The sequence below is a fragment of the Somniosus microcephalus genome, chromosome 23 (genome assembly GCF_052327205.1).
Source record: "Somniosus microcephalus isolate GS21.2 chromosome 23, FLI_Smic_1.0, whole genome shotgun sequence".
In the NCBI taxonomy this organism is placed as follows: Eukaryota; Metazoa; Chordata; class Chondrichthyes; order Squaliformes; family Somniosidae; genus Somniosus; species Somniosus microcephalus.
Genome location: NC_141009.1, coordinates 32,085,109 through 32,109,418, shown reverse-complemented (window position 1 = coordinate 32,109,418; position 24,310 = coordinate 32,085,109). Strand labels below are relative to the sequence as shown.

At 46.5% G+C, this 24,310-nt stretch overlaps 1 protein-coding gene across 6 annotated transcripts in view; it reads right to left on the bottom strand.

Moving 5' to 3' along the window:
- The window catches only part of LOC147101795 (uncharacterized), a 103,297-nt gene extending 79,419 nt beyond the window's left edge, over window positions 1–23,878 (bottom strand). For all 6 annotated transcript variants that reach the window (XM_085965750.1, XM_085965751.1, XM_085965749.1 and 3 more), the window contains exons 1-2: window positions 23,646–23,878; window positions 16,906–16,959 (exon numbers count right to left, since the gene is read on the bottom strand). In XM_085965750.1, the coding sequence (XP_085821876.1) occupies window positions 16,906–16,959; window positions 23,646–23,844 (253 nt within the window). In that variant the 5' untranslated portion in view covers window positions 23,845–23,878. The remainder of the gene's footprint in view (window positions 1–16,905; window positions 16,960–23,645) is intronic.
- Window positions 23,879–24,310: the final 432 nt, after the last annotated feature.

The following is a 24,310-nucleotide window of genomic DNA, read 5'->3' as shown; positions in this document are numbered from 1 at the left end:
AGAGGTGAAAGAACTATGCTAACACACAGGCCCCGATCTTTACTGGGGCAGGTTTTCCAAGCGGGGGGGGGGTGGGGGGTAGGTAACGCTGGAGGTACGTAGTGGCTTGTAGGGTCGTGGGGTGGGGGGTGTGATCGTGGGGGGTCGGAGACAGATTGGGGGCAGAGATGGGGGTTTGGGGGAGCAGGGTCGGTGATCGTGGTGGGGGCCGATCACGGGGAGGGAAGCAGATTAGCTTAGTGGGTGGGGGAAGCTCCCCTGCTCCTGCTGGCCCACAAGCAGCGCTGGAAAAGCATTTCCCTCTTCCACGCAGCTGTCCTCGCCTATCTTTAGCTGCCGGGTTTCCCGAGGCCTGGGAAACCCGGTCAGACAGCATTAAAGCTGGAAGAGAGATGAAATCTGAAGCACACCGCCTCATTTAAATATTTTAATGAGTCCCACCTCCTGGGAGCGGGATGGTTGCCTGCTCCTCATCCCATCTCCATTAAAACTGGAAGAGGGCGGGTTCGAGGCGGGTTGGGGTCAGGTTTGAGACCCAAATCTGCCCGATTTTGGGGGTTAAAATTCTCCTCATAATGCCAGAAAATCTTCAACGAGGGACAAGTCACAGCTCTATATCACAAAACTAAACTATCCGAGGTGTGTTCGCTTTTGAATTGATCAGGAGAGCCACACAGCTAGAATCAGTGCTTTATCTATGAAAAGCCAAGTCCACTGCTGCTTTGTTGTCGATAAATTGGACCTTAGGCCTCAACATCATAATTCCAGACAGCCGCAGGCGGGAATTGGGCACCCTGATGCAGCTCGCCTGTTGGGGCCTAACTGATTTTGTCCGAGGCCCCACGGCTAAGTCCAGGGGAGAGGGGGGGCGAGCGCAGGCTTGCGGAGGTCCATTGTTGTTTTGTTGGAGCCAGGAGGAGCACTCCTGCTCCGTCCGACTCCACAAGAAAACAAAATTTGAAACACTGTTTTTCCCGGCCACCAGCAGTCTCTTTAAGGACCGCTGGCTAGGTTGCTCGAGACATGGAAATACTAGTCGTGAGCTTGCACGGTGCCAGCCAGTCTGACTGAATTTAGAAATCCGTGTCGGAAATGGGAGCAGGAACCTCATTTCAGGCAGCCGCCAGTGCCACCACCAAGAAAAAAGGCCCCGACCAATTTAGCGAATCGGCCACAGGCCTCTGCCCTGCTAAATTTGGTTATCGTTGCGGCCCATCTTACGCCTGTAAAACGGCCGCAACAGTGTTGAATTTGTGTCCCAGCATCTCGACATTTAGGTTGGCCTTCATCGCCAAACTTAACGGTTGCAAAAGTCCAAAGGATAGGTCATTATTAATTTCTCCCGTAATCAACCAGCAACAACAGCAGGCTGCAGCAGATTTCCCGACTGCCTTGCGAGCCATTGGCTGTTTTGACAGTGTTAGGGGATAGTGCCAGAGAAGTATCTGATCGCAGCACTTGTTATTGCCAGGGTATTCTGCACAGGATCCCTTGAATTACACCTTTATTAGTCTTGCGATTACTGATGTTGTTACTAGCAGAGAAACACTTAACTCGTTTGTGTAACATGCCTCTCTGCTATTAAAACCCATTTAAAATAAACAAGTTAACCCTTCTGACAAAGTATCAGCCATAGGAATGTTATATGAATACATTTAAGCATTTCAGCTAAAATTGCCAACAGTAATTGCCAGATTATAATCTGTCATGTTTCTCCAGAGATCTTCTGCTATTCAACAATGATTTTCCACTGTGTTTTGACTTTTCTGGCACTCTCCCCAAACCCTTTCAAAAAGCCGATTGCTCACAGCTAGTCTCGGCAAACTTTCTCAGCAGGATTTCACTTTGGTAAATAAGGAGGCCAGTCCAACTGCCTGAACCTTTATTCTGATGCAAGAGATTTCTGACCAGATTTGCTGTAATCACTAGAGCACTTGCGTATTTTAGTTTAAACCCATTAAAGTGGCAGCGGCCCAGTGAAAATGGTTGGTTGCAAACGTTTGTCCATATTAAATTACATTTGCCACGTGAGCCCAATCTATCCAGTCTACATTTGGGGGCGTGCTCCCCGTTAATAGTAGCCTCCCTCTCCCAGCAGCCGCCCCCTCCCAGCAGCCGCCCCCTCCCAGCAGCCTCCCTCTCCCAGCAGCCGCCCCCTCCCAGCAGCCGCCCCCTCCCAGCAGCCTCCCTCTCCCAGCAGCCTCCCTCTCCCAGCAGCCGCCCCCTCTCAGCAGCCGCCCCCTCCCAGCAGCCGCCCCCTCCCAGCAGCCGCCCCCTTTCAGCAGCCTCCCTCAGTATCACTCACAAATTTACAAAGCTTTGTTTCTTTTCCTCACTTTTTGGATTACTGTCTTCAGCAGTCAGAACTAATTCACAGTCTCCTCAAGGAACATTATTTCCTCCAAGCCATAACTTCGAGCTAGAATACTGGCACCGCCAAGATTCACAGTTCAGGTCAGGCACTTTTGTAAATTCAATGTCTCCAACCATTTTCACTGCATGTTTTATGTCTTTTTATTTCTAGAATAAAATTGGATGCATTGTACCCAAATCCTCCAGAGGCACTTTTAGGATATTATGTTTTTATTGGCGTTGTTCTATCGTACCTAGAACTCTGCTGAACCCACCTGCCTTCAATTCAGCTGACACAATAATGCACCTACTGTGGCGATCACTGTCCCCTACTGCGGCGGTCGCCGTCCCCTACTGCGGCGGTCGCCGTCCCCTACTGCGGCGGTCGCCGTCCCCTACTGCGGCGGTCGCCGTCCCCTACTGCGGCGGTCGCCGTCCCGTACCGCGCTGATCGCCGTCCCGTGCCGATCGCCGTCCCGTACCGCGCCGATCGCCGTCCCGTACCGCGCCGATCGCCGTCCCGTACCGCGCCGATCGCCGTCCCCTACCGCGCCGATCGCCGTCCCCTACCGCCCCGATCACTGTCCCCTACTGGGTCTGGCTACAGATGGGTGGCAATACACAGCTGCAGTCTGTTCATCCCACATACACCAAACATGAAGTTGTAGCAGTGAAGCAGGGTTGTTTCTCTACTGCTTTGTTATTTTAAAAATTACTAATTTTAGCGGACAATACTGGAGCATCTAATAATATCAATTGCAAAGTGTTTCCCCCCACCCAACCCTAAAAAGATAATCTCGGTTTACTATTTCAGAAACAGAACTTACATGTATTTAAAAACATGCTATATGTCGAGGTCCAGCGGTTTCCTTGGGCGCGATCTTGCCAGCCTTGGGGAGGTGGGTCTGCCGGGAAAATGGCAGAATTTGGGGGCGGGTGCCCAACCCGCCTCCATGCCATCTTGCCAGGAGGCGGGTAGTCGCCACACGCTGGGTCCCATCTCCTTGGAGGCGGGAAGGGATTAAAGCCTGTTAATTGCCTGTTAACAGGTAGTTAACAGGCAGAAAATAGGATTATCCCCTTTTCCCCTCACAAGTGCGGACTTCCAAAACCCGCCAGCTCAGCTCAGCTCAGCGAGTAGTGGGTCTGCGGGGGTTGGCGGGGTGCAAAAGTGCACTGTGAAGGTAAGTGATGGGTGCAAGAGTGTAGAGGTGAGTATCTGAGGTAAGTGCAAAGTGATAGAAAAAGTGTACTTAACTTTGTTTCTTCCTGCAGGCTTCAGTTGGTGGGTATGCGGAGAGTCTCCGCGGTAGAGATAACAGATGGCCGTTGCATTCTCCAAACCATCTCATTTCTGCAAAAGAAAGAGGTTTGATGAGGTCTTGAATTCAAGACCTCATCAAACTACAGAGAATGTCAAACGATGACAATTCATGTGTCAAAAATTTGACAGATGAAACGTCATACGTTGACGTGCTCTGTAACCGGCTTTCCCTTAATTGGCCTGCTAAGCCCGCTGGGCGGGCTTAACAAGATCAATCAAGGGAAAATAGCGTGGGTTGGCCAGAAGTTGATGGAGGAGAGACTGAAACCTGACAAGTGGGAGACCCGCCTCCAAAAGCTCCCCATTGAGAAAATCGCCCCCCTTGTATCTTAAGAACATAAGAAATAGGAGCAGGAGTAGGCCAATCGGCCCCTCGAGCCTGCTCCGCCATTCAATAAGATCATGGCTGATCTGATCCTAACCGCCAATCTACTATCACAGAACCATCTCCTGAATCTAACAGAATTAGACACACGAAATAGGAGCAGGATCAGGCTACACGGCCCCTGGGCCCGCTCCGCTACCCACAGGGCCATGTCCGATCCGAACCTAGACTCATGTCCAAATTCCTGCCCGCTCCCCGTAACCCTTAATTTCCTTTACTTCTAGGAAACTGTCTATTTCTGTTTTAAATTTATGTAATGATGTAGCTTCTACAGCTTTTTGGGGCAGCATATTCTATGGACCTACCACCCTCTGAGTGAAGTAGTTCCTCCTCATCTCAGTTTTGAAAGAGCAGCCCCTTATCCTAAGACTATGCCCCCTAGTTCCAGTTTCACCCATCATCGGGAACATCCTCCCCACATCCACCCGATCCAACCCCTTCACAATCTTATATGTTTCAATAAGATCGCCTCTCATTCTTCTGAACTCCAATGAGTAGAGTCCCAATCTACTCAACCTCTCCTCATATGTCCATCCCCTCATCCCCGGGATTAACCGAGTGAACCTTCTTTGTACTGACTCGAGAGCAAGTATGTCTTTTCTTAAGTATGGACACCAAAACTGTATGCAGTATTCCAGGTGCGGTCTCACCAATACCTTGTACAACTGAAGCAATACCTCCCTATTTTTATATTCTACCCCCCTAGCAATGAAAGCCAACATTCCATTGGCCTTCTTAATCACTTGCTGCACCTGCATACTAACCTTTTGAGTTTCGTGCAACAGGACCCCCAGATCCCTTTGTACTTCAGTACTTTCCAGTTTCTTGCCATTAAGATAATAACTTGCTCTACGATTTTTCCTGCCAAAGTGCATAACCTCACACTTTCCAGTATTGTATTCCATCTGCCAAATCTCTGCCCACTTACTTAGCCTGTCTATGTCCCCTTGCAGGTTTTTTATGTCCTCCTCACTCACTACTTTCCCTCCCATCTTAGCATCATCTGCAAAGCATCATCTGCAAACTTTGATATGTTACACTCGGTCCCCTCCTCCAAATCGTTAATATAGATTGTAAAGAGTTGGGGACCCAGCACTGACCCCTGTGGAACACCACTAGTTACTGATTGCCAGTCTGAGAATGAACCATTTATCCCAACTCTCTGCCTTCTGTTAGATAGCCAATCCTCTATCCATGCCAGAATATTACCCCCAATCCCGTGATTTTTTATCTTAAGCAATAATCTTTTGTGTGGCACCTTGTCAAATGCCTTTTGGAAGTCTAAATACACTACGTCCACTGGTTCCCCTTTATCCACCCTATATGTTACTTCCTCAAAGAACTCCAGCAAATTTGTCAAACATGACTTCCCCTTCATAAAACCATGCTGACTTTGTCCTATTAAATTATGATTATCCAAATGTCCTGTTACTGTCTCCTTAATAATGGACTCCAAAATTTTACCTACCACAGATGTTAGGCTAACCGGTCTAGTTTCCAGCCTTCTGTCTACTGCCCTTTTTAAATAAGGGTGTTACATTAGTAGTTTTCCAGTCTGCCAGGACCTTTGCTGAGTCCAGGGAGTTTTGGAAAATTATTACCAATGCATCCACAATCCCTACTGTTGTATCCGTGTATTAATGGAGACACGGAATGCAGGAGTTGGTTTAACAGGTGTTCACTGAACAAAGTCTGGAGTGAACTAAAAGATACAAGACACTATACAGGCTTATATACCCGAGTGGTCACTACCGGTATTACAGTACACAGGGGCTCTTAAAGGTACATACACTACAATTCCTCCCCTTTTAGATAATTAGTACATAACATTTTAAGTAATCATTAATTAACATGTTTACAAGAACAATAATCTACACATTTGCTGCAGTTAATCAATTATAAGTCAGTCTCTCTGGAGGCTTCCTGACTGGGTCCGGATAACGCCTCGGTGGTGTAGTAGTTTTCGGTGGTGTAGTAGGTTCTTTTGGCAAGGTCGATTCGGCTTGAATGCCAGTGTCGGGTTCATCTGGTTCCAGTATCACCGGATCGGAGGTAGATACTATGGGTATCTCTGCTTCATCATTAGGTGTATAGAGTTGTGGTGTAGGTTGTCCCTTTTCGGATGACTCTATGATCTGGTCAGCATGGCGCCTTATTATGCTTTCTCCAATGTCCACATCAGACCAAAAGAGGATGACAGAACTCACCAAAAGAGGATGACAGAACTCACCAAAAGAGGATGTCCACATCAGTGGTCCTAGTCGTGTGCAAATAGTTCCAGGCTGCCATTTCTCCGTACGGTAGTCCCGGGCCAAAACTTGTTGACCTATCTGGAAGGTTCTAGTTGGCCTTTCATTCATGCCTTGAAATTGCCGGTTCTCTACGTCCCTTCTGATGTTTGGCTTGATCAAATCCAGCCGGCATCTTACTCTTCTATTGAAAAACATCATGGCGGGAGTTTGGTTTGTAACCACATGTGTTGCATTCCTGTACGCAAACAAGAAGTTATCTACCTTATGTTGTAGATTTATGTCTTCATTACCCATGGCCTTTATGGCCTTCTTGAAGGTCTGGACAAACCTTTCAGCTAATCCATTGGTGGCGGGATGGTATGGGGCGGACGTGTAGTGCTTAACCCCATTGTTTTTTTTAAGAACTTCCTGAATTCTTCGGACACAAATTGCGGTCCATTATCAGAACAGATCTGTTCAGGCAGTCCATTCCTGGCAAATATGGTCCTTAATAATGTGATGGTTTTTTCCGTGGTGGTGGAGGACATCTTTATTACCTCCGGCCACTTGGAGTGTGCATCAACCGCGATTAAGAACATTGAGTCCATAAATGGACCAGCAAAGTCGATATGTACCCTTTGCCATGGAGATGAGGGCCACTCCCATGGATGTAGAGGGGCTTGTGGTAGGGCGTTTTGGACCTTCTGGCATCCTAGGCAGTTCTTGGTCATTTCTTCGATGTCTCCATCGATAGCTGGCCACCACACAAACGCTCTGGCTAGGTTCTTCATTTTCACTCCACCCAGATGCCCCTCGTGAAGCTCCTTTAGCACTTTATCCTGGAGTTTGGGTGGAATCACCACTCTGGATCCACACATCAAGGTTCCTCGGCACACTGACAGCTGTTCTCTTCTTTGCGAGAATGCTGGCAACAGTGGTTCGCCATGTGCTGGCCATCCCTTCACCATTAAATTGTAGACTCGTGAGAGAGTCGGGTCATTTCTCGTTTCCTTTTCAATGGTAGAATTTGTTACTGGTAGACATTCCACTATGGTTGAGTGGAGCATCTCCACTGGGTCCACTGTAGGTGCCTCTTCTACCGTTGGCAACGGTAGGTGCGATAAACTGTCAGCATTCCCATGCTCTTTTGATCCTTTGTATTCTATGTCATATTGGTGTGCCCCTAGGAAAAGGGACCACCTCTGTAGCCTTTGCGCTGTCATAATGGGAACGCCCTTTTTAGGGTTGAATATTGAGACGAGGGGTTGATGGTCAGTCAACAAGGTAAATTTTTGTCCGTGTAGGTAATGGTTGAATTTCTTCACTCCCCACACCAGGCTGAGTGCTTCCCTGTCGATCTGGGCGTAGTTACGCTCAGCTGAGTTCAATGAGCGTGACGCAAAAGCTATCGGCCGCTCCGAGCCATCAGGGAATCTATGCGATAATACCGCTCCTACGCCATAAGGGGATGCATCGCACGCCAGTCTGATTGGAAGTGATGGGTTGTAATGAGCCAAAACTTCCTTGGACGTGATCAAGCCTTTGCATTTATGGAAGGCACGTTTACAGTCTTCGCTCCATTTCCAAATTACTCCCGTTTGTAGCAGTGCGTTTAGAGGGTGCAGAACAGTTGACAAGTTCGGTAAAACTTTATGATAGTAATTTATCAATCCCAGGAACGACCTTAATTGTGAGACATTTTCAGGTGCTGGGGCTTTTATGACCGCTTCAATTTTTTCAGGTGACTTATGCAACCCTTCTTCGTTAATTACATGGCCACAATATGATATTTGTTTCTGGAAAAATTCGCACTTGGGGCGATTTGCTCGTAGGCCCCGTTCTCTCAGCCTAGTGAGCACCTGCTCCAAATTGGCAAGGTGCTCGTTGTCGTTTTCTCCTGTTACAAGGATGTCGTCTAGGTAACATTCAGTCCCCGGAATCCCTTGCAGGACTTGCTCCATAGCTCTTTGCCAGATAGCTGGAGTTGATGCTACTCCGAAAACCAGTCGATGTACTGGTACAGGCCTTTGTGTGTGTTTATCGTGAGATACTTTTTAGAGGCCTCCTCAACCTCCATCTGTAGATATGCCTGTGCCAAGTCAATTTTGGTGAAACGTTTCCCTCCGGATAGTGAGGCGAAAATATCTTCTATCCTCGGAAGAGGATACTGTACCGTATGAAGGACCGGGTTTACAGTCACCTTGAAGTCCCCACAGATGCGAATTTTTCTCTGTTCTTCAGATTGATCATTATTCAACGTTTTCTTCATGACCGGAATGATGGGTGTTGCCCACTCGCTCCAATCTACCTTGGATAACACGCCTGCCTTTTCCAAATTCTCCAGCTCTGCCTCGACTGCTGGACGAATTGCGTATGGCACCGGCCTTGCCTTAAAAAACTTGGGAATTGCCGCATCTTCCACTTTTATTGAGGCGGTGATGCCTTTCAAGGTTCCTAGTTCCTGTTGAAACACTTCTTTGGCGTTGGCCAAGATGTCTTTTAATCGTTCAGGTATGACGTCATCATCATTTTTTTTCTTACTGGTCACCGTCAGTGCCTGAATGGAGTGCCAGTCTAAACGTATCTTCCTGATCCATTCACGTCCCAACAGCGGTGGACCACCATCTTGCAGAACGTATAAATACAACTTCTGTATTTCCTTGCCGTTGTATACAACAGGCACCCTTATTTTCCCTCTGGGGTATACTTTCTGCCCCGTATATGTCTTCAAGATAATGGATGTGTCTTTCAAACGTATATGCGGAAATAGCCGCTCGTAATCCCGTTGACTTATGACGGTCAGAGCTGATCTTCTATCTAGCTCCATTTTAACTGGGGACCCCGCTATCGTGAGGGTAACCCAAATGGTCTGGTAATCTTCTTTGGCAATTACATTATGTAATTTGAGACAGCTTAGTCTCTTGTTTCCGGAGTCGCTATCGCTCTTCTGGTCTTCGGAGCTACTGTCCGTCATCATTTGTACCTTTCTGTACTTTTCCTTATTGACCTTTTTTCTGTCAGTGGATTTTTTGTTTCCAGATCGGCATACACGTGCAATGTGTCCCATCTTTCCGCATTGCCTGCATGCTTTGTCCTTGAACCAGCAGTCCCTCTGGTCATGGGTGGATCTGCCGCAGCGATAACATCTCTCGAAACCCCGTGTCATTTCATGGGTGCCGAAGTCCTGTGGCTTTTGCTGTATCTCTGCAGCTCCTCTTGCTGCTGCTTCGTATGATACAGCCACACTGAAAGCCTTGTCCAGTGTCAAATCTTTCTCAGAAAGTAGCCTTTTCTGTGTTCCTTCACTTAGGAGACCGCAGACGAATTTGTCTCGTAGAGAATCTGCCAGTCCTGCCCCGAATTGGCAGTGCTTTGACAGCTTTCTTAATTCGGTGAGGTAATCAGCGTTACTTTCATTCTTGTGCTGATTCCTCCTGAAGAATTTGAATAGTTCCGCTATCAGCAGCGGTGTTGGGTTTAAGTGCTCCTGTAGGGTATCAACAATCTCCTTAAAATTCTTGTCCATCGGTTTGGCTGGAGTGATTAAGTTTCGTAACAGCCCGTATGTCCTTGCGCCCATCAGATTTAGAACTACCGATGCCTTATCATCCTCTACTTCATTCGCTGTGCAATATACCTCCACTCTTTCCACATATGTGGTCCAATCCTCTATATTACTATCGAAAGCAGTAATATTGCCAGTCTTAGGCATCCTGAAAATCAAAAATGGCGCCTCCCGCGCTTTCCTTTCTTCCCTGCCGAGAAAAAAATGGCGCCTCCCGCCGCTGCCGACAACGCTGTTCTCCGCGGTTTTTATTTACACAGATATTTTTAATAGTTGGAGACTCGTTCCCGTTCTCTCTGGGATTTTTCCCTCCCTCTGCTTGGTCCGAACGCCGACCTGCTTTGCAGCGCCGGCCGTCTCCCGAGTGCTCCACCCTCCGTCTCTGTTTGCCTCCACCTTCCGATTCCCTGCTCAGCCCCGCTGCAGAGCCACCCGATCGAGCCCCAGCCCGCTGCCCAGGAAGGATTAGTGCATTACCTGCCACCAGCCCGGCTAGCTGGTGAAACCACAGTTTTTTGTTTTTTTTTTGTTTTGTTTTTTCATCGACCTTCGTCTGAGGAATCAATCTTCTTGAGCTGCTGCCGAATTGCAGGTAAGTCCGTTTCCAATTCGTCGCCACTGTTGTATCCATGTATTAATGGAGACACGGAATGCAGGAGTTGGTTTAACAGGTGTTTACTGAACAAAGTCTGGAGGTGAACTAAAAGATACAAGACACTATGCAGGCTTATATACCCGAGTGGTCACTACCGGTATTACAGTACACAGGGGCTCTTAAAGGTACATACACTACACCTACCGCCACTTCCCTCAAGACCCTAGGATGTAAGCCATCAGGTCCAGGAGATTTATCCGCCTTGAGTCCCATTATTTTACCGAGTACCACTTCCTTAGTGATTTTGATCGTGTTTAGCTCCTCCCCCCATAGCCCCCTGTTTGTCCAGTGTTGAGATATTCTTAGTGTCCTCTACTGTAAAGACTGATACAAAATATTCATTCAGTGTTTTTGCCATCTCCATATTTCCCACCATTAATTTCCCGGTCTCATCCTCTAAGGGACCAACATTTACTTTAGCCACCCTTTTTCTTTTTATATAACTATAAAAACCCTTACTATCTGTTTTTATATTTTTGCTAATTTACTTTCATAATCTATCTTCCCTTTCTTAATCAATCTTTTTGTTATTTTTTGCTGTCTTTTAAAGTTTTCCCAATCCTCTAACCTCCCACTAGATTTGGCTACCTTATATGCCCTTGTTTTTAGTCGAATACTATCCTTAATTTCTTTATTAGCCACTGATGGTTGTCTTTTCTTTTACACCCTTTTCTTCTCAGTGGAATATATTTTTTTTGGAAGTTGTAAAATAACTCCTTAAATGTACACCACTGATCATGTATCGTCTTACCCTTTAATCTATTTTCCCAATCCACTCTACTCAATTCCGCTCTCATACCTTCATAGTCTCCTTTATTCAAGCTTAGCACGCTTGTTTGAGATCCAACCTTCTCACCCTCTAATTGAATATGGAATTCAACCATGTTATGGTCACTCATTCCAAGGGGATCCTTTACTAGGACATTTTTAATTAATCCTGTCTCGTTACCCAGGACCAGATCTAAGGTTGCTTGCCCCCTGGTCGGTTCAGTTACATACTGCTCAAGAAACCCATCCCTAATACACTCAATGAACTCATCCTCAAAGCAGCCCTGCCCAATTTGATTTGTCCAATTAATATGATAGTTAAAATCCCCCATAATTATAGATGTTCCCTTATTACAAGCCTCAACTATTTCCTGATTCATACTCCGTCCAACAGAGTTGCAACTGTTCGGAGGCCTATAGACTACGCCCACTAGTGTTTTTTTCCCCTTATTATTCCTTACCTCCACCCAAACTGTTTCATTATCCTGATCTTTTGACCCAATATCATTTCTCTGTATTACAGTGATTCCTTCCTTTATTAACATAGCCAACCCACCTCCCCTTCCTTCCTGCCTGTCCTTCCTGATCGTTAAATAACCTGGTATGTTTAATTCCCAGGCATTGTCACCCTGCAGCCATGTTTCTGTAATGGCCACAAGATCATACCCATATGTAGTTATTTGTGCCATTAACTCGTCTATTTTGTTACGAATGCTACGTGCATTCAGATAGAGAACTTTCAAATATGTTTTGTGACACTTAGTTCCTGCTTTTGCCCTTTTTATTACTTTACCTTTTACTCCATACCTTCTGCCCCTTCCTGACACGCTCTGGTTTTTAATTTCCCCACTGCTACCTAAGTCTATGACCTTCTCTGTTGTCATTTTTATTATTTGCTCTCTAGGAACCTCCCCCCCACTAGTTAGTTTAAAGCCCTCTCTACAGCCCTAGTTATATGATCTGCCAGGACTCTAGTCCCAGCACTGGCCAAGTGAAGCCCATCCCAACGGAACAGCTCCCTCCTGCCCCAGTACTGGTGCCAGTGTCCCAGGAAGCAAAACCCATTTCTCCCACACCAGTCTTTGAGCCACGCATTTAACTCTCTAATTTTATTTGTCCTAGCCAAATTCGCTCGTGGCTCAGGTAATAATTATTACCCTTGAGGTTCTGTTTTTTAATTTGACCCCTAGCTGCTCATACTCCTTTAACAGAACCGGCTTCCTAGTCCTATCTACGTCGTTTGTACCAACATGGACCACGACAACTGGATCCACCCCCTCCCACTGCAAGTTTCTTTCCAGCCCAGAGGAGATGTCCTTAACCCTGGCACCGGGTAGGCAACACAGCCTTCGGGACTCTCGCTCTCGGCTGCAGAGAACTCTATCTATCCCCCTAATAATACTATCCCCTACCACTACAACATTTCTATTTACTCCCCCCCCCATTCCACGGTGCTGTGGCCAGGTTGCTCATCCTCCCTGCAGTCCCTGCTCCTGTCCCCACAGGGAGTAAGAACCTCCAACCTGTTGGACAAGAGCAAGGGCTGCGGCTCCTCCAGCTCTACCTCCTGGATCCCCGTACCTGCCTCACTCGTAGTCACACCGTCCTGTCCCTGACCATGGGCTACATCTGAATTAATTAACTTCATAGGTGTGACCACCTCCTGATACACAGAGTCCAGGTAACTCTCCCCCTCCCTGATGTGTCGTAGTGTCTGAAGCTCAGACTCCAGCTCATCAACACGGAGCTGGAGTTCCTGTAGCAGCAGACACTTGTCACAGACGCAATCACCGCGAGCCTCAATGGGGTTCACCGGCTTCCACATCTCGCAACAGTCGCACATCACCTGCTCTATTCTATGTAATTAATTAAATTTTTTATTGTTAGTTATGGACACCCTCTGCCCGATTTTAGATGCTAGTATCCCCTTTAATTAATTGAATTTAAATTAAATCAATCCCTCTAATTACACCAGTTAAATGGTTTACCAACAGTCACTCTGCACCAGAAAGGCCTTATTAACTACAACCCACAGAGTTAAAGTTTGAAAAGAGCACCTAACACCCCACTTACCCTAACTCACACTTACGCTAACTCACAGCACTCTTTGATGACTCGCACTCAGTGCTTGCTCGCACTCGGACTGGTCTTTTTATACTGTTTGTTTGTTTACAGCCAAATGAGTCACCCCTGCTGATTGGAAACCAGTTTTCTAACCACTGCCTGCTGTGCCAATTTACTCCTACTGCAGTGTAACCTTGTTTTACTCTTCTTAAACCAACTGAATCCCAAATATTTAACTTTTCCCCTTTACTTAAACTGCTTAAGTAATCTTATCAAGAATGATTTAAAGAGAAATAACAATTAAAGAACTCTCACACTTACCCAAACTCACAGCACTCTTTGATGACTCGCACTCAGTGCTTGCTCTTCTAGACTTTTTTTTTAAACTGCCATTAACTCCACCCAGCCTCCCTTTCAGCGCCTCTTACTTTTGGGAACTAGATCCACAGTTGACGTTCAATGTTATGTTGTTGTTTGATTTATTTTTTTAATGTTTGGTCTGTTGTGCTCTGTTGTCTGGTTCTGAACCACATCAGGCAGTGCATTTATCTTCTAAGCCAGTTTATCGGTGTACTCATATATGCGGCAATTTATCTACTTTTTGGCTCTCACAGCGAGGACCTCCAAGAGATTCTTGCGATTCAAGTCATAGTATCTCTTTAAAAATCAGCAACAGAAATTTACAGAATTATTCATTTAGTATCACCTAAATTCATTCATTTCATTTAGGCCTTGAAAGAAAGACAGACTTGCATTTCTATAGCGCCTTTCATGACCACCAGACGTCTCCAAAAGTACTTCATTGGCTGTAAAGCGTTTAAAGTGCACTCACGGTTGTAATGTAGGAAACGCGGCAGCCAATTTGCGCACAGCAAGCTCCCACAAACAGCAATGTGAAAATGACCAGATAATCTGTTTTTGTTATGTTGGTTGAGGGAGAAATATTGGCCAGGACACCGGGGATAACTCCCCTGCTCTTCTTCAAGATAGTGCCATGGGATCTTTTACAGTATTATTATTTTATTATAAATATCACTCGCATGCACTATGGGTAGTAAGCATTTCTCTTATATTTTTAACACCTCATGCATTAAAATTTATTTTACAGTCAATTTGTTTTTCTCAATTTGAAATTCTTAATTCTTTTTATATATAAAGGGGGGAAAATTGGCTCGCGCCCCCATTGGGGCAATAACTTCACCAGGCGCTACTTTTAGCACCCCAAAAATATTAGCGTCCCCACAACCAAAATTCAATGGTAGCGCCCTCAAGCAGGAGGCGGGGCGCTACTGGAAGCGCACCCCCTTCCTCTTGGGGCGCTCCCATTGAATATCGCGGCATTACATGCAGCAGCGCCACACCCCACGGTACTGCAGGACTCCCTCCCCTGCTGGACCACCGGGGAGCGGGGTGCCGGCAAAAGAGCCCAGCACTCAAGAGGAGTGCAGGGCTGACGGATCGTGGCCGGCACCCCGCAGGAGGCGGCGAGGGGGGGGGGGGGGGGCAGGTGCTGGCAGGCGGCCCAAAAAAAAATGGCCTCCCTTTAATTATCGCCGCCCCGGCCGCAAAAATGCCACCCTGACCCTGTCAGGCATCGCATCTGGTGATAGGTCAGAGGGCGCGAGCGATGTTTGCGGCTGGGGCGTGAACGGGGCGCTGCGCATGGCGATGACATTATCGCCGGAGGCACAGCACCGTGGGGGTGCTACTGGCTACCGCCGCCGCTAACCTCCCGCTGAATTTCACGGGAGGCGTTAGCGGCACCGCGCCCGGGCGCTAATGGAGGCGCAAAGCAACCAAATTTTTCCCCAACAGAGTTTCTCAAGTCTCTTTTTCGGTAAGTAATGCCTCTCATCCCTGGTACCATCTCAATGAATCTCTTCTGAACCATCTACCATGAAATCAGTAACTGTATATTTTGCGGGCGGTATATTTAGAGTAACGGTGTGTAAGGATATTATTCTAATGTCTTGATATGAGAGCACAGCCACAAAAACAACAAAGAATTGCATTCAGGGCTGTGGTCCAAGTCAAATCAAGATTGGTTTTGAGATACCTGAAACTAGATGAGGGTTGTCCCAGAGCTCACCTTCCTGCTTGAAGCTAAAACACTACCAGGCCTTTAATAACATTACATGATCGTTTCCATGACTCTTTAGAAAGTGAGCTTATTCTAGCAGAATAATTCCACGTACTGATTACCAGATATACATGTACAAGCACAGACTCACTTACATCAACATTAACTTGAATTTATTTAGCGCCTTTAACGTAGTAAAACATCCCCACGCACTTCAGAGGAGCGTTATCAAACAAAATTTGACGCCGAGCCACATAATTAGGACAGATGACCAAATGCTTGGCCAAAGAGGTACGTTTTAAGGAGCATCTTAAATGGTGGAGAGGTTTAGGGAGAGAATTCCAGAGCTTGGGGCCTAGGCAGCTGAAAGCACGGATGCCAATGGTGGAGCGATTAAAATAGAGGCCAGAATTAGAGGAGCCCAGAAATCTCGGCAAGTTGTAGGGCTGGAGGAGGTTACAGAGATAGGGAGGGGCAAGGCTATGGAGGGATTTGAAAACAAGGATGAGAATTTTAAAATTGAGGCGTTGCTTAAATGGGAGCCAATGTAGGTCAGCGAGAACAGGGGTGATGGGTGAACGGGACTTGGTCTGAGTTAGGATACGGGTAGCAGAGTTTGGATGAGCTTCAGTTTATGGAGGGTGGAATGTGGGAGGCCAGCCAGGAGTGCGTTGGAATAGTCAAGTCTAGAAGTAACAAAGGCATGGATGAGGGTTTCAGCAGCGGATGAGCTGAGCCAAGGGCAGAGACGGGCGATGTTCATTTTTGCTACACAGATGCCTGTCTGTAAGGAGATTACAACAACAGAAAACACTGGAAAAACTCAGCAGGCCGGGCAACTGAGTTCTGACGAAAGGTCTTCGACCTGAAACGTTGACTCTGTTTCTCTCTCCATGGATGCTGCCTGGCCTGCTGAGTTTTTCCAGCGTCTTCTGTTGTTATTTCAAATTTCCAGCATTCGCAGTATTTTGCTATTGTAAGGAGATTATGCCCGTGTTGTTACAAACAGCTCGGGTTACTTTCAGTACTGTTCTAGATGCTTGCAAAACAATCATGTGTATCATTAGGAGATTTGATAGAGGTGTTTAAAATGATGAAGGGTTTAGATAGAGTAAATAAAGAATAAAGCTGTTTCCAATGGCTGAAGGGTCGATAGCCAGAGGGCACAGATTTAAGGGGATTGGCAAAACAACCAGAGGCAACAGGAAGAAAAAAAAAATTACACAACGAGAGGAGAGGATTCGGAATGCACTGCCTGATACAGGTTGAATAGTAGTCTTCTAAAGCGAATTGGATAAATACTTGAAAGAGAAAAAACTGCAGGGATATGGGGAAAGAGCGGGGGAGTGGGACTAACTGGATTGCTCTTCGAAAGAGCCGGCGCAGACTCGATGGGCCGAATGGCCTCCTTCTGTGCTGTACTATTCTATGATTCTATTATGGAAAATATTGAAAATTCTAGCTGTTTAATCGTACGTTACCGGCACTGATTTCATCTGGAATGTGTGACTCTGCTTCACCGTCATTTTCTGAACCTTTTGAACACAAATATTAGAAAATTACCATTACGTAAAGTACCATATTCATCTCGGAAAGGAATTTCTGCAGCAACACTGAGATTTAAATACAAAAAGAAAAGACTGCAGATGCTGGAAATCTGAAATAAAAACAGAAAATGCTGGAAATACTCAGCAGGTCAGGCAGCATCTGTGAAGAGAGAAACAGAGTTAACGTTTCAGGTCGATGACCTTTTGTCAGAACTGGAAAAAAGCAGGAAATGGAACAGATTTTTAAGCAAGTGTAGGAGGTCTGTGATAGGATAGAAGGCAGGAGAGGTTAAGAGACATTAACAGATATTCAAGGCAAAAGGAGATGGTAATGGGACAGATTAAGAAACAAAAGATGGCTCTAGATGAAGTGTAAATTGCGCTGGCAGAATAAGACAGCTGCCATGTGGGAGAGAAGAAAAGAAAACTGAGATTTAAATGTTTAGAATCACTCTGTGTGCTATCCTGTAAAGCTGCACCCAATTCTGCTGTAATACTACATGGGCCAGTGCAGTGCAGCCAGCATTTGAGCATCAGTGTGCAGGAAGTTTAAGCATAACAAAGACTGCCTATTTCCACCTCCGGAACATCGCCCGTCTCCACCCTTGCCTCGGCTCATCCGCTGCTGAAACCCTCATCCATGCCTTTGTTACCTCTAGACTTGACTATTCCAACGCACTCCTGGCTGGCCTCCCACATTCTACCCTATGTAAACTTGAGGTCATCCAAAACTCGGCTGCCCGTGTCCTAACTCGCACCAAGTCCCGTTCGCCCATCACCCCTGTGCTCGCTGGCCTACATTGGCTCCCAGTTAAGCAACGCCTCGATTTCAAAATTCTCATCCTTGTTTTCAAATCCCTCCATGACCTCGCCCCTCCTAATCTCTGTAACCTCCTTCAACCCCACCAGCACCCCCCCACCCCGAGATATCTGCGTTCCTCTAATTCTGCCCTCTTAAGGATCCCTGATTACAATCGCTCAACCATTGGTGGCCGTGCCTTCTGTTGCCTAGGCCCTAAGCTCTGGAATTCCCTGCCAGAACCTGTCCACCTCGCTATCTCTCTTTCCTCCTTTAAGACATTCCTTAAAACCTACCTCTTTGACCAAGCTTTTGGTCACATGCCCTAATTTCTCCATGTGGCTCGGCGTCAAATTTTTTGTCTTCTAATACTCCTGCGAAGCACCTTGGGACATTTTATTACGTTTACGTTAAAAGCGCTATATACAGTAAATACAAGTTGTTGTTGTTGTTGGACTTGCACTTTACTAAGGGGTGAGGGGTGGTACAGGAAACTTTGTGATATCCGGCACCGACGGGACCGAGCTGTTGCCGTCCCATCAAAACTGCCGGACAAACCAGCACTAATGTTAAAACATATAGAAGCTTTTGAGCTCCGTATCTAGCAACAAACCCTGTTGCTTAGCAACAGCTTCTAAACAGTCGGCCGTAGCTTGCAAGCGTCTCTGTAGCTAAGCAACAGCTTTAGCTAGACCTTGCAGAGCCTGACTAGTGGGGAAAAAAAAGCAACGAAAAGAAAAAAAACTTACAGATTCAAGATTCAAGATCATTTTATTGCCATATGTATCTAGTACAATAGAATGCTTACTCCCCACTCACTCCCACAATACAAGCATATAAATATAAAAGCAAAAAATAAAAACAATAAGCAAATAAGCAGAAAGTATAGCAATAACAGTCCAAGTTGCAGGATATGATGAATAGTGCAAAAAAGCCTCAATTACCACTGGAAATAATAATGTAATATGATAAATATATGGTAATATAAGTATAATATATATATTGACATAGTGGTTAGCACTGTTGCCTCACAGCGCCAGGGACCCGGGTTCAAATCCAGCCTCGGGTGACTGTCTGTGTGGAGTTTGCACATTCTCCCCGTGTTTGCGTGGGTTTTCTCCGGGTGCTCCGGTTTCCTCCCACAGTCCAAAGATGTGCAGGTTAGGTTGATTGGCCATGATAAAAAATTGACCCTTAGTGTTAGGGGGGATTAAATACGTGGGGTTACGGGGATAGGGCTTGGGTGGGATGGCTGTCGGTGTAGGGACCGGGTGCTAGGGTTTGGATGATCAGCCATGATCTTAAAGGCAGCACGGTGGCATAGCGGTTAGCACTGTTGCCTCACAGCGCCAGGGACCCGGGTTCGAATCCGGCCTCGGGCGACTGTCTGTGTGGAGTTTGCACATTCTCCCCGTGTTTGCGTGGGTTTCCTCCGGGTGCTCCAGTTTCCTCCCACAGTCCAAAGATGTGCGGGTTAGGTTGATTGGCTATGATAAATTGACCCTTAGTGTTAGGGGGATTAAATACGTGGGGTTACAGGAATAGGGTGGGATATGTGTTGGTGTAGGGGTTACGGGGATCGGGTGGGATGTGTGTCGGTGCAGGCTCGATGGGCCGAAATGGCCTCTATCTGCACTGTGGGGTTTCTGTGATTCTGTGATATTTACATAAACATATAACTATAGCAGTTCAGTAGGCGCACTGCCTGTGGATAGAAACTGTTCTTAAACCTGCTAGTCCTGGTTCGGATGCTGCGGTACCGACGTCCGGACTGCAGGAGGGAGAACAGTTTGTGCCCAGGGTGATTGGGGTCCTGGATGATGGAGCGGGCCTTGTTCCGGCACCTGGTCTGGAAGATCTCCTCGATGGACGGAAGTGCACACCCGATGATCTTTTCTGCCGTATTCACAACTCTCTGGATGGCTTTCTTGTTCTGTGCAGTGGTGTTACCATACCACACATTGACACCACTCGTCAGGACATTCTATGGTGCTGCGGTAAAAGTTCACAAGCCACTGTGTGCTTATGCCGCATTTCCTCAGGCACCGTAGAGGGTAGAGGCGCTGGTGTGCCTTCTTCAGCATAGCCTCAGTATTATGGTTTCAGGCCAGGTCATCAGTGATCTGCAGTCCCAGGATCTACTGAACCGACTCCTGAATTTTGCCGGTGGATCGAGCATTCCGGACAGTTAACCTCCGGATAAACCAAAGTTTCCTGTATCGCTCTTTCTATGCATGTTCTAACACTGACGAGTGTTAAGGGCTGAGATTCCTCTTTGGGCTATTTGTAACGCACTGCTTAATAGGTTTGTGTCAACTTTCTGGGTGCGTTTAAAGTAAATGGTTAACAACACTGTTAAAATAGCGCACTCAGGAACCTGACGCAAATGTGTTAACCAGTGCACTAAAAATAGTGCCCAGAAGAATTTCAATCCAGAGTGGCAGTCAGGGGCCTTTTCCCCTGCTGTCGAGCTTTCTCCTGATCACCAAACAGCTGCTCTGCACGATAGAAAGTGTCCTCCTGTTTTGCCAGTCTCAAAATAAAATCAGGATGGACTCTTGGTGTGTGTGAAGCAATAAGGCAGCCCATCCCTCCCCATATACACTGGTACACGTGAAGGGAAACCCTGCACGATCAAAAAGGTATGACATCAACATGAACAGGCACCAGTGGCACTAAATCTCAGTGTAAATGAAATGTGTAAGTGAAAGATCACAGCAGAGTACATAAGAACATAACAAATTAGGAGCTGGAGTAGGCCATTCGGCCCTTCGAGCCTGCTCCACCATTCAATGAGATCATGGCTGATCTTCTGCCTCAACTTCATTCACCGGCCCTATCGCCATATCCCTTGATGCCCTTACTAGTCAGAAATCTATCGACTTCTGTTTTGAATATACCCAATGACTGAGCCTCCACAGCCCTCGGGTAGAGAATTCCAAAGATTCACCACCCTCTGTGTGAAGAAATTTCTTCTAATCTCAGTCCTGAATGGCCTACCCTTTATTTTGAGGCCTTGGCCCCTGGTTCTAGACTCCCCAGCCAAAGGTAACAGTCTCCCAGCATCCATCCTATCAAGCCCTGTAATAATTTTGTATGCTTCAATGAGATCCCCTCTCATTCTTCTGAATTCAAGAGAATACAGGTCTAGTTTACTCAATCTCTTCTCATACGACAGTCCCGCCATCTCCGGAATCAATCTCGTGAACCTTTGTTGCACTCCCTCTATGACAAGTATATCCTTCCTTAGGTAAGGAGACCAAAACTGTACACAGTACTCCAGGTGTGGTCTCACCAAGGCCCTATATAATTGGAGTAAGACTTCTTTACTCCTGTACTCAAATCCTCTTGTAATGAAGGCCAGCATACCATTTGCCTTCCTAATGGCTTGCTGCACCTGCACATTCACTTTCAGTGACTCATGTACAAGGACACACAGGTTCCTTTGAGCATCTGCATTCCCCAATCTTTCACCATTTAGGAAATACTCTGCCTTTGTTTTTTCTACCAAAGTGGATAACTTTACATTTATCCACATTATATTCCATCTGCCATGTTCTCGCCCACTCACTGAGCCTGTCGAGATAGAAACATAGAAACATAGAAGATAGGAGCAGGAGTAGGCCATTCGGCCCCTCGAGCCTGCTCTGCCATTCAATGCGATCATGGCTGATCATCCAAATTCAGTACCCGGTCCCTGCTTTCTCCCCATACCCCTTGATCCCTTTAGCCTTAAGAAATATATCCAACTCCTTCTTGAATTGGCCTCTACTGCCTTATGTGGTAGAGAATTCCACAGGTTCACCACTCTCTGGGTGAAGAAATTCCTCCTCATTTCTGTCCTAAATGGCCTACCCCTTATCCTTAGACTGTGACCCCTGGTTCTGGACCCCTCGACCATCAGGAACATCCTTCCTGCATCTAGTCTGTCCAGTCCTGTCAGAATTTTATAAGTTTCAATGAGATCCCCTCTCATTCTTCTAAACTCCAGCGAGTACAAGCCCAATCGACCCAATCTCTCCTCATACGTCATTCCTGCCATCCCAGGTATCAGCCTGGTGAATCTTCGCTGAACTCCTTCCATGGCAAGAACATCCTTCCTCAGATAAGGCGACCAAAACTGCACACAATACTCAAGATGTGGTCTCACCAAGGCCCTGTACAACTGCAGCAAGACATCCTTGTTCCTGTACTCAAACCCTCTCGCTACGAAGACCAACATACCATTTGCCTTCTTAACCGCCTGCTGCACCTGCATGCTTACCTTCAGCGACTGGTGCACAAGGACACCCAGGTCTCATTGCACTTCCCCTTCTCCCAATCTATTGCCATTCAGATAATAATCTGCCTTCCTGTTTTTGCTACCAAAGTGGATAACCTCACATTTATCCACGTTATATTGCATCTGCCATGCTTCTGCCCAATCACCCAACCTGTCCAAATCATCCTGGAGTTTCTCGGCATCCTCCTCACAGCACACACGCCCACCCAGCTTTGAGATCCCCTTGAAGCCTCTTCACATCTGACACTGCCACCTAGCTTTGTATCATCAGCAAATGTGGAAATGTTACATTTAGTCCCCTCATCCAAATCATTGATATAGATTGTGAATAGCTGGGTCCCAAGCACCAATCCTTACAGTACCCCACTAGTCACAGCCTGCCATCCTGAAAAAGACCCATTTATCCCTACTCTTTGTTTTCTGTCTGTTAACCAATTCTCAATCCATGCTAGTATATTATCCCCAATTGCATGTGCCCTAATTTTGTTCACCAGCCTCTTGTGTGGGACCTTATCGAAAGCCTTCTGAAAATCCAGATACACCACATCTACCGGTTCCCCTTTGTCTACTCCACTAGTTACATCCTCAAAGAACTCCAATAGGTTTGTCAAACAGGATTTCCCTTTCAGAAATCCATGTTGACTCTGCCCAATCTTACTACAGGAAACGCTCTTTTAACCGGCACCTAAATATCCGGAAATCTCTCTTAACCAGCAAAATTCAGGAGTAGGTTCAGGTAATTTTACTATATATTAGTGGCCGTGTAACCGGTGTTCCTGGATCTGTGGCCATGTAACTGGGGTTCCTGCACCTGTGGCCGTGCAACAGGGACTCCTGGATCTGTGGCCATACAACCGGGACTCCTGCACAAGTGCCGTGTAACTGGGGCTCCTGCACCTGTGGCCGTGTACGGGGCTCTCGTACCGTGGTAAGTATACCTCTCTGTAATATGGACTTTTTGATCAACCGGCACCACGCCAGTCCCGTCGGTGCCGGATAAAAAAGAGTTTCCTGTATTAGTTTCTAAGTGCCCAGTTATTGCAAGCAATTACTAATATAATCACGAGACAGTTCAGGTTACCTTCACCAGTTCACGATTACCCATGGCAACTTCCTGATTTTTCTCAGCCTAGGTCTCAAACAAGCTTTTGCCACCACACCATAACGTGAGCAGAGGAAACACTTCAAGGACACCCTCAAAGCCTCCTTGAAAAAGTGCAACATCCCCGCCGACACCTGGGAATCCTTGGCCCAAGACCAGACAAAGTGGAGGGGAAGCATCCAGGAAGGCACCGAACACCTCGAGTCTCTTCGCCGGGAGCAAGTGGAAGCCAAGCGCAAACAGTGCACGTCAACCCAAGCACCCAACCCACCCGCCCCTTCAACCACCGTCTGCCCCACCTGTGACAGAGACTGTAGGTCCCGCATTGGACTCATCGGTCACCTGAGAACTCATTTTTAGTGTGGAAGCAAGTCATCCTCGGTTCCGAGGGACTGCCTAAGAAGATGATAACGGATAACACTAAAGAATGCCAAACTAGGTGCTCTAGTGTTGACACAAATTTGTAGTGCAGTATTTTTTTTTTTACGCACCTTTTCTATTACTTTGGATCCCATTTTGCTGTAAAGGGCTGTTCGCAGGCTTCCAAATGTCATGGGTTTCCTCTTGAAGAGAATGCAGTTGTCCATCTTCCCCCACCAGAAAAGCAATCTCATTACTTTCAGCAGAATCTTCCCCAGGGCTGGGAGGAGGATCTGGACTCCTCACTCTGTGGCCCTCTGGAGAATCCATTTCTTCAAATACAGCCTCGGTAACTCCTCACGATTGGCACATTTACAGTACCGTGTGTCAGGAAAAACAAATATCAATCTTGGCTGTGGAATTTTCCGTACTTTTTTTTTGTCTTATCTCTTTTTAGAATGTTTCCCCTTTTGTCTTTTTCCAAGGCACCTATAAACAAAATAAATCTGCTGGTGATTGCAGTTTTGAAGGAGTAGTGATATTCAGTTTAGATGCTCCACACTTACCAGGTCCCACAGTAAGAACAGTTCAAAACAAACATGACCGGTTTTGAAATGAACACGTGGGTGGGTTTGTCAGGTGCAGTCAATTCTAGTTACCACTAGCGGAATTTTTGCTCAAATCTGTGAAATCTGCATAATTTTCCGATGTCACCTACAGTCGGTATTTTTCCCTAGTACTTTCAATAATATTTCCGTTTAGTACAAAGCGGAAGTAGCTTTACTGCAAACACACA